General features: G+C 41.0%; 1 protein-coding gene across 4 annotated transcripts in view; it reads left to right on the forward strand.

The window, feature by feature from the left end:
- ldlrap1b (low density lipoprotein receptor adaptor protein 1b) overlaps nt 1–10481 on the forward strand; it is a 32963-nt gene extending 22482 nt beyond the window's left edge. The window contains exons 6-10 of one of the 4 annotated variants that reach the window (XM_056392985.1): nt 3209–3304; nt 5850–5983; nt 6332–6366; nt 8187–8218; nt 8960–10481. In XM_056392985.1, the coding sequence (XP_056248960.1) occupies nt 3209–3304; nt 5850–5983; nt 6332–6366; nt 8187–8218; nt 8960–9006 (344 nt within the window). In that variant the 3' untranslated portion in view covers nt 9007–10481. The remainder of the gene's footprint in view (nt 1–3208; nt 3305–5849; nt 5984–6331; nt 6367–8186; nt 8219–8959) is intronic. The other 3 variants (XM_056392986.1, XM_056392983.1, XM_056392984.1) reach the window with 3 other exon arrangements.
- The last annotated feature ends 273 nt before the right edge of the window (nt 10482–10754 follow it).

A 10754-nucleotide genomic window follows, 5' to 3' on the forward strand; every position in this document is an offset into this window, starting at 1 on the left:
GAAGGCGAGCTTATTTATTCAGTCCTTTAGAGACGCACACTCTCACTGTATGAAAATTCCAACCGCCTCTTTCATTCACTCCACATTTCTACCCCGTCTTCTTGTTCTACTGTGGTGTTTAAGAATGTTTTAATGTGTGCATATTTCCATTTTGGGGGTGGATTATTTTTTCCAAGATCAAGGCCAGAGGCCCCTGCCTCACGCCTCTTCATTTGGCTGTTTGTATTTTTGAGCTGAATATAAAATCTGCAAATTAGTGCATACTGCCTCCTCACTCTTTAACCTTACTCTATTTATCTCACACTTTACCAATGCATCTTTTTTCCCCCTTTTCTCACTGTTCTTCACCTCTCAACATCTTCATTTTCTAGGTGGGTTTAGTATTTCTTTTAATTTGTAGAACTGCTTTCTTACAGTTCAGTACAGTCTCTCTGATGAATGAGAAATGATGCCTAGCTGGTGGGAGGTTATGGAGGGGAAAGGAGGAATCTGTTTTTTCAGAAAGAAGTAGTGGCGTTCTCTTGTGGCACAGAAGAAGAAAGTGAGATCAGGAGAGGAAAAAAAATCCTTTTGAGTCTCTTTCATTAAAGTTAGAAGACCCCTGAGGATCAGGGCAGGAAGAAAGGGTATCTACCCTATGTCTCTCTAGTTTGCAGTATCTGTATTTTTTTCTTTTACAAACTCCCCTGCACCACCCACAGTGTTTCTCCACAGACCAACACACATTCCTGACCCACATTCCTCCGTATATTACACCTCCCATCTCTGTTCATAAATCCGTGTTGATAGAATATTCCCTGTAAACACTGCAGCTAGCTTTGAACTTGCATATCTTTGAGTTGGTTCCATGTTTAGCAGGAGTTTGAGCTCCAGTCACAGTGAAAACTACACACTGGAAAGGCCATGAGCAGAGAACAGGTGCTGGGGGAAATCTTTTGAAACACTGCCATCACTAAGCTACCTGGGCTCATGGGAAATGAGATGTCTTTTTTTTTTTTCTTTTTTTTTTCAGACCAAGGATGGTGATGAAATAAAAACACCTCCTTGCAGTAAACAGGTCTCTTTAGGATAGACGGAAATGGACATTTAATCTCCAGCCATGTAGTTAGAGTGGGTCAGCATCTTGGCCCCTCAGGGAGTTATCACACTGGTGCAGAAGGTCTTGCGTTTTCCTGTGTGGCTTCTGGATTCGTTTAAGCATCAGCCCTAACCATCACTTCATGGGGAGGAGTGATATTTTAGTTAAGACAGTGATGGGTGTTTGCATTTATGAGTAAACTCAGAGTCATCAGTCATTCAAAACAAATGTATTGTATTTATCAAGCATTGCAGAGTAGGAAAATGCTCCCAACTGCCCGAAACCTCTGATACATTTTTTATTCTACTTTTAGGACAAAGGAGTAGGAGCTTAGTTGTGAACATTTTTAGGAAATAGGGAGATAATGATTCTGAAACCAAGACCAAAATCATAATACAATTTTCCATGAACCTGTTTCGCAGTGCCGGACAGCAAAACCGGGGTATGAACCAAACTATGATTCAAAAACTAAGGTCTGAACCGAACCGTGGATTTGGAGAATCGATACACTCCTGTTAGGAAATCACTTCTGTCTCTGCTGATATTTGAAAGAGCTCCAGAGGAGGTCTGTTTAAAGGTGCCAAGAGATGGTGTTCACACAGAGATATTCAGAGAGAGGAGAGATATTTTTGGAATGCTTGATGATGATGATAATAATAATAATAAGCTTATAGAAAGATTGTTTTGACAGAAATGGAATAATATTTGAGACTGACCTTGAGTTGGATCCACAGGAAATCACATGCTGAGCCTGCAGGAACTGATGTCCTCACAACATCACATTTGCCACACAAAATGCAGCTGAGCAGCAGCAGCAGTGATGAATTTCTCAAAAGAAACAGTTTCGGAAGTAATAAATAAAACTGTGATCATGCAGACAGGAAACAAGGGGGAGAGAATGTAGGCTATAACAACAGCAACAAAAATATCCATCCATAGCCATAATTGAACCATGGATGTTACAGTTATGTGGTATGTGCCGGTATGAGCTATGATATTTGAAAGAAGACACCATAGATGCACCATAGCAATATACTGTATGTTCATATTGTTACAGTGCATTTCACTTTAACAATATGTTAGCTTACAGAAATGACTATTCCCCACATGTTGGGCAAGTTAACAAGGGGTGTAGTTGACAGGGTGTAGTTCTTCATGGAGCACTGTGCCACAACACTCAGAGGGTTTGCAACATGTTCCTGTGCAAAATGTGCAAGTTGCACTATTAAGGGAACTGTGAAAGTATGTGGTTGAATGGGGCAGATTTCATGCAGCTGAGACTAATGGCCTCCTGTTTTAATGTACTTACTAGGCCATGTTTATTTTTCACAGTCTACTATATGGCACATTTATAAATATCATCTTATAATTAATCATCAATTTTTAAAACTAATATTTCAAACCAAAACTGTGAGATCTGGTAGGAAGTATCATGACGTACTATTGCACTCTGAGTTTTGCGTCTCTGTCCAAGCAGTAGTCCTGCTTCGTGGTTAAAATAAGCGTTGGACAATCCATAAACTAGCCTCTGGTCCCGTCCTGAAGTAGAAGTGTTTTTAGTCCTAACTTTGAACACAATCCCTAGTAAGTAACTCTGCTGACAAATACCATCCTTCAAACTACTCTACTAGTCCAGAGTGCAACAGAGCGGTGTTGTACAGGAAGCACAATGAAAGCTGTTTTCAGTTGCACTTAGTAACCTGCACTGTGTTTTAAACCACTTTCTTAGCAGGTGAGAATGTTTAGAGCGAGCAAAGCCTATTATCCGTCTGACCCAGATGCCATGCCTACTCTGTTTGAATGCTGCTGTACTTACCGCTGCGTAAAATATGAAGTGTGTTCCCATCTTTGAAGCCCAGGCAGGCCTTTTAAGTTTCAGCTGACAGATGGCTTGATTAATGGCCTTAACCTTACGTGCCAATTTGCTGCTGCCAATTTGTTTACACACATTATATGCTTGCTTAGTGAAACATTTTAATACGCACATTTTCAACTGCTATAAAAGTAAACAGTTCCCTCAGCGGTTGCACCGCGAGGGCATTCACTGTGTGGTTACAAGTTACTGAATTATGCCCATGCTTCTTTTTTTCTTTTTGTCTTTCTCTACCCCTCGCCGTTCCCCCTGCACAGAGAAAGAGAAACGAGTGAAGTCAGGTTCAGACGGGGAAGGAGCCAGCAACTCTCAGTCAGAGAGCTCGGCCAGCCTGGGCAGCCTGAAGGGAGGAGGTGAGTCATGTCACCCATCATCACATCGTTCTCTCTCTCTCCCTCACCCTCTCCGTCACTGCAGTCGTAGCCTCAGGGGAAGGAAGAGTATTCAGCCACTTGTCAAAGGTTGGCCTATATTAAGGCTGCAGGTCAGCTGACAACAATTTGCATTCTCTTTGTTATTCCTTCTCACTAACATCATTACAATGAACAGCAAATGACATTTTTAGGTGATTATGTATGATGATAATGGTAATGATGATGCTCTGTTTAATTTGAAAATATTAAACCCCCCCTTGCTGCATTGAGGATCCATTAAAAACAAATCTTGGTTCAGCGATCTCCTTGACATTTTATGATAATGGAGAACTTTTCATGGACACACAGTCTTACTCTGTCCCACTCTGTTTGTGTAAAAAGCATGAAAGTGGCCCACATTTTCTGTGTCCCCAGTGTTCCATCAGATTTCCCAAGATTCCTCAACTTAAGACACAGTTCATACCTTCGAAGCATGTTGTTGACATCCACTGAGCCAGATGACCTTAAGGCATGATTAGCTCGACATATTGTCCACAGCCTAAGATGAAATGAGATGACGAGCATCCTATTGCCTGCGGCTAAATGTCTGTACACTCATGCCTCACAATGCTTTCTTCTTTGTTTGTTTGTCTGTGCATGCCCTTTTCCTGTCACACTTAAAACGCCAGCGGCCACTCTTAGAGTTTCCTCTGATCCTTTTGGTACTGGAGGTTTCTGTTTGAGACAGAGGCAGTATTTTTTTTGCATCTGAAAACATCAGCTTTGCACTGAGCTTCCTCCTCTGCCTGGCGCGGTGGCCTCCAGCCAGAGAGGGATCTCTCTAAATCTGTTCTGATACTTTATCTGTGGCTGTGGCCCTGGATGTGTAGCATTTTATGACCGACACAGGTTTTAAGGATGATCCCCAATGAGAAGACTCAACAAAGTCGGACATAGAAACAGATTCTGGTAACATAGAGGCTTGGTGTGTGTTTTTGGACTAACATTATCCCACTCACCATCCTGTGGGTCATTGAGCTGCCAGTGGACTGGATTTCTGTAAAGCAAATTGGCGTAATTGTACAGCAGAGTAATACACAGTACTGCAGAAGCATCTGAGTGCCTTTTGAAACAGGCTGAGCATTTCTCTCCTGACAGGGGTTTTCACTGCCAGCCCTAAAGCAGTGATTGGGGACAGCAGAGTTTTAGAGCTATCACAAGGTTACATTTATGTACCCTTCACTGTAGCTGATCAAATGGCATGCCACTGAGTCAGAGGGACTGTCAGCTTCAGTGGTGTTGTCAGCCGTGATTCAGCTTTATTCAGGAGACATGATACTCTCAGTTCTCTCCTGGCGCCAGGCGTCTTACAGTGGATACAAAATATAAATGCCACTTCTTCCTGTGTTTGTTTGTTGTCAGGTTTTTCCTGCCCCTCTTCACAGGGTTAAATGTAGGGCTTATGATTATAATTAAAATATCAATCACTAGTTTAAAAAAAGTAATGTTAAGTGTCATTGTCACATAATTTATTAAAGACATTCATTAACTGTCATAAATGAGTAAGAAAAGCAAGAAATTCTCACATTTGAGAATTTTGCTTGAAAAACAACAAACAAACCGTTATTAAAATAGTTGTTGATTAATTTTCTTTCAATCAACTAACTGATCAATTGACTAATCGCAGCAGCTCTAGTTAAATATGCCGGCCGGTTGTTTGCTCCCAGAGCCTCACTTCCACCTTAGCAAACACCTAAGCTGTTAACTCCAGGGCATTACCATCAGGCGAGCCTTGAGCCTCCCTCCTTTTCCACATGAATGACAGTCCCAGCCCCACAATATTGCATAACAGCACAGTACTCTAAACGCCTTTGAGCCGGTCTTGACAGAAGGGGCAGGTTGGATGGAATTGCTTTTGCATGCTGACTCAGTTGTTTTATGAGCCAGTGTTTTGAGGAACATAGATGTTGAGGAAAAGGTCAGTTAAGGATAGCCAGGTTTCAGCAGTGAGGTGTGTGCATAGCAGAGTGAGGTTGTGCTAGCATCAGAAGAGTCATTGAAGTTTTACTGTTCTCAGCGGAACACATTAGCCTAAAGACTCGACAGAAATTACAGTCGACACATATTATTGACACACATTTATCATGAGGCAGGGCCATTACAAACCAATCCCGTTACAGATCAGCCGTATCACCGGGGTTAGACGTGCAAGTCAGGAGGTTACTCCATGCTCACTTATCACAAAGTGACAATCCACAGACGGCTGCATTAATGAGATACATTAGAGGAAAAAGGGGACCTTAATGAATACCATGGCATTATACTTGGTGTATGCATCCTGCTGTTTACTGTTGCATGAGGCTATGATAATCGCAGGAGCCGATTATGTGGAGAAAATGTATCTTCATTGTTATGACTCCACTACACAGTGCATTCTTTAAACTATATAGGAATTGAATGTAGTGGGTGATTTGAAAGGTTGCATGTGATTTTTAATGCATTTATATGTAAAACTCAAATCTTGCTTGTTTGTTTCATGTTGCAGAGGTAGCCACGGGGAAACTTCTAGACTTGGCCGAGGGAGCTAACGTGGCACAGGTCCACTCAGGAACAAAGCAGGCCGAATCGGATCCCTTTATGGTGCATAATCAGGCAACAGAGAACAACAATACTGTATGGGTAAGACAAGAGTCAGGCTGGTCAGTGAGATTCAGCTGTTTAGGTTAGATAAGATAGGAAGAGAGGGATAACGTGCAGGGGAGTGGATTCTGCAGCTGCACTGCTGCGATGCTGAGTTAGACAATAGCCTATTGAACAGAACTGGCCTCATGAAATGGTCACATAGCTGGAGAGGGTGTGGGGCTGCAAGTAGCCCACATTAACCTCCCAAGACCATTGTAGGTTAGAGGAAAAGTGGCTAAAGGTGACTGTGTTCATATGTGAGTGTATTAACATCTCATCAGTAAGAACTGTTATCATCACTCAAGACACTAACTTTAACAAATATGTGTATGTTCTCTGTGGCAGGAGTTGGAGGACGGTCTGGACGAGGCTTTCTCAAGGTGAGAACCAGTATGGATTTAGGTTTTCCGCCAAAGTCCGGTGTCTGCTGAACAGCCACACAAGCTGCTGTTCTGGAAATAGCCGCATGTGGTTTGGGCTGCTCTTGTAATAAACACTGCCTCTCCCTCCACTCGGCTCACCCTTGTGCACTCCCACAGACAGGAGACAGGCTCAGTTTACAGGCCCTGGCACGGCCGACACCCTCCCTGAGTCACACTGCTTTTGTAGGCTCAGTTTGCCATCATCTCAGGCCTCCACATTGATTTCATATGAGCTTGGGTAGCCTGTGATTACCAATGGGTGCTGCTGAGGGACACATTGCTTGGTATTTATATCACAAAACCATAGGAAAGTAACTTATTTTGCAGCATTAGGAAAAAAACGAAGGAAAAGATCCGGTCTCATAATTTTGTTCAAGGTTGACAGGAAAGTCCATTGTCTGAGCTGTTTGGAACTCCTTAAACTCTGTCTATGTCGTCAACAAACCAATCAGAATGGAGCTGGAATCCAGTGTGATTAATGTTTCAATTTAGTGTGTATCGGCAGCACTCAGATAAGCTGTGGTGGTCTGCTGTCAGGTTGCACAGTGCAACTGTTTACAGCTATTTGTTCCAGACTGCCATAAAGACTCATTCAACCTTATATTAGTGCATTTATTTCCTTTGGCTCTGCTTTTCATTCCCTCTGCTAATTCGACAGCGGTCGTCTTTTTCTCTCACTTCCATTTAGTGAAGGGGAGAATGGGCTCCACAGTCTCTTTAATCAAGCATTAGGAGGCCATTTTAGCCCTGTTATCAGATGATTATTTGTCTGCACACAATGTAATTACACCCTAATGCCGTTAAGCTGCCGCTCTGTGATTAATGAGGATGCTGCCTACATAAACAGAGATGCATCCACATGTAGATTTCTGGACTTGAAGGAAGTTTAGGGAGCTGAGGGACAGGTTGATGTCTTTGTCCACGAGGAGAAGCTGAAGCAGCAGAAACAATTCATGAGTCTGTGAATGAGAATATTACAGAATGACAGTGTCTGTATTATCTTCACTGCACCTGATGGTTGGTGTGTGGCACATACTCTTTAGCATAGGGATTGAAATTAATTCCAGATTAATGGATTGTTTATAGCTTAGTTACATAAATGTGCCTTTCTGAGTGAACTCCCCGTAATAATATTTCAGACAAGATGACTATAAACATGAGAGATTATTGGCCATAGGGTGTAATTTATATTAAGCTTGAGAAACAGATACATCAGACACAGATACTTTGAGACTAGGAAAGATTTTTTTCTTATCCTTCATTGCTTTTGAATCATAGATTATACCGTCCTAAATTTGATCAAAGCACACTGTGTAAACACCTTGGAGATCATGTAACAGGCTTACAGGCAGACAAAACATCTGCTCCCACAACATGAAAGTTTTATTCTTGGATTCCAAGTGTTTTTTCCTAAATTTTATTTTTTTGATGAGTGACATTTCACTCTCTTACAGGAGCAATCTGTAATTGTACTTTTTTGATGTGAACTGCAGATAAATTCCTGTTCAGATCATTTTTGTTGCTATTTGAGAGACTGCACTGCCATCTGCTGGCTGTAGATGTAAACGCCTCTGAAGTGCCTGTTGATCAAAAAGAGGAAAAAGTCAATATGGTCTACATGTGTTTTCTGTCATGCAAAGAGAAAATGGGCCTGTTTTCTAATTTTGGCCTTAAATCCACCAGCATTTGGACTTAAAGTCAAACTGTCCATTCACTTTATTATAAGAGTTTGGAGTTTAAATGTTGCCTGACTTGTGATGTTTCCTTTGCACCCCCAGCCACAGTCTGGATAGCTTTGAATCCTACTCAGGTAACAGAATCATAAATGGATGTAGTCACTTCACCTCATTCTCCCCTAGTCAACCCAACATTCAAGCCTGCTCATCTGCCTGGATTTCAGAATATTCAAGACACATGTAGTTGCACATTTTCATTGAAGGTGATATACCATTAACATAGTTCAGAACCTTTGTTTGACTCACTGAAAGGGGGAAACCCCCTTCCCACTGTCTTTCCACAGTTTGATCCATCCCTGAGCTTCATAAGTCGAGGCTCTCTGCCACAGAACCTGATTAGTCCTCCAGTGTGTCCATGTCTTCATCACAAATGTTTTCTGTGCCTCTGCCTCACACTCATCAGCTTAGCACTCTGTTAGTGCCATGACACTGAACAAGAGATGTCTTGATGAATGAATTTGGTGTGTGTTCTGTATGTACTGCGGGTCTAACATGTATTTAAATAGGCATGTTGTATGATGTTGGCTTGCTATTATCAGTTCACAAAGGGAATCATTTCATTGCCACATCTGGCCACATATGGCTTTGCTTCTTTCTTTCTTTTTAAAATCATGATTCTTTGTTCTTCATTACAAATAGGAATGCTTAGAATCCACATTTATGTCCATACCTTGTGTACACTCTGTACATGTCATTGTTCACAAGCTATTTAAATGTAATGCATTGTTATTTATAATAAAAAAACATTTTAATCACTACCCAGGTTTCATCAAAGAGGTTACTAATGAATCGTCTCTCTTTGTCTGCTCCTCCAGACTCGCTGAGTCTCGCACTAACCCCCAGGTCCTGGACATTGGGGTAAACCCTCAGGACTTCAACACTGAAGAGTGCCTGTCCCCAGGCAAATGGGACCAAGAGGACACAGACTTCACTGCACAAAAAGACACTTTTGGGTGCTAATGTGAAGCCTCCGCCAAGAAGGGAAAAACAGGGAAAGATGAGGAGAAAAGGTGGTAAAAGAAGAAAAGTAACAAAACAGACATTTGTGACATAAGTAAGGATTCCCACCTTCTCGCTGCTGCCAAGTCCTCTCAGTGGTGCAGTCTAGCGGCTCTCTGATGCTTCTGCATCAACACGACCAGAGGAGGATAACATGAGCAGGCTGCTCACAGAACAGGCCAAAGCAATACAAACCAATTACTCCCTTTTCTATGGAAAAACATGCAGTTATTTAATGTTTGTTACAGTCAGTGTATTACTTCCTTTTTGTGTCTGTTTACCTATTCACTGTTTGTAATGTGTGGTATGTACTTGTATACATTGTACACAGAAAGTGTGTGTGTGTGTGTGTGTGTGTGTGTGTGTGTGTGTGTGTGTGTGTGTGTGTGTGTGTGTGTGTGTGTGTGTGTGTGTGTGTGTGTGTGTGTGTGTGTGTGTGTGTGTGTGTGTGTGTGTGTGGAGATATACAGTATATAAATGTACAAACTGATATATCAGAATCATGAGGAGCCGAGTGTGGAACATTTTAATTGAGTTAAAGGTCAACAAGGGTGCTGTGCTGTCACATATCTTATTCACTTAGAGTTGGAGAAATGTAACTGGATTAAAGACTAAAACTCACTGGTGAAGGCCACTGATGCACCAGTTTTAATATTCTGCAAAACTATTAAGTTACTACCTATGTGCTTAAAAGCATCAGCCTTTTGTTTGGCGGCAAAAGCTTTAAAAAATGTGTGTATGTGTTGTTCAAAGAGTGTTTGTGTGGAAAATGGATGACAACAAGGTGACAATCTTTTTTTCTTTTTTTTTTCTAATGCAAAATCTATTTTTGCACTCAGCATTCATCCATCTTTAAAAGCACACATTTCATGTAAGGGAATTTAATGTCAGAATGCATCAAACTCATTATTTAGGCTTATATGCAGTGCCTCGATTCGCTCTTCTCCTTGGAGTTTTTCAGGTTTTATTGTTTTAACTTAAATCACAGTGAATTCATGATGCTGGTTTGACTGAAATGTTTCAGAATCATGGACAAGACTTGGATTGGAAGTTGTTTTGTTTGACTTTAACATTAGTCTTTTCTTTGATTATGTCAACAGGCCTCATTAATCAAGTGTGATTAATAGTTGAACAAGCAAAATATGAAGTCCAAGGGGTTGAGTTTGTTAATTATTGGCAATCTACCCCTGTTTGTTAAATTATAATGTTGCATTTGTTAGTTTACTATTTTTTTGGGGTATGGTTCCCTGTGTTATTTTTGACATTTTGATTATGTATGAATATAATTTAATTCATTAATTTACATAAATTTCAATAAAAGCTAAATATGTAAGTGTGTTATGTTTATTCCAAAATCTGATTTTTGATTTTTTTGTAAACTCTAATGTACGTCTTGTCCCAAAAGCTTCATTATATCATTGTTTCCTCTTTTTATATTCTTGCATTTTTAGTTTTGGTGACCAGTGCACAAGCTTGGAAGAAATATTCTAGCAGTGAATGTTTGTTCTGAACTATTTCTAGTCAGGCAGACAACTCTTATTTGCTGAGATGTCTGGAAGCTCACAGCAACAGTTTGGAAACATGTTAAGCTCATACATGGACAAACAGTCC

Source organism: Seriola aureovittata, chromosome 13 (assembly GCF_021018895.1).
Source record: "Seriola aureovittata isolate HTS-2021-v1 ecotype China chromosome 13, ASM2101889v1, whole genome shotgun sequence".
Taxonomy (NCBI): Eukaryota; Metazoa; Chordata; class Actinopteri; order Carangiformes; family Carangidae; genus Seriola; species Seriola aureovittata.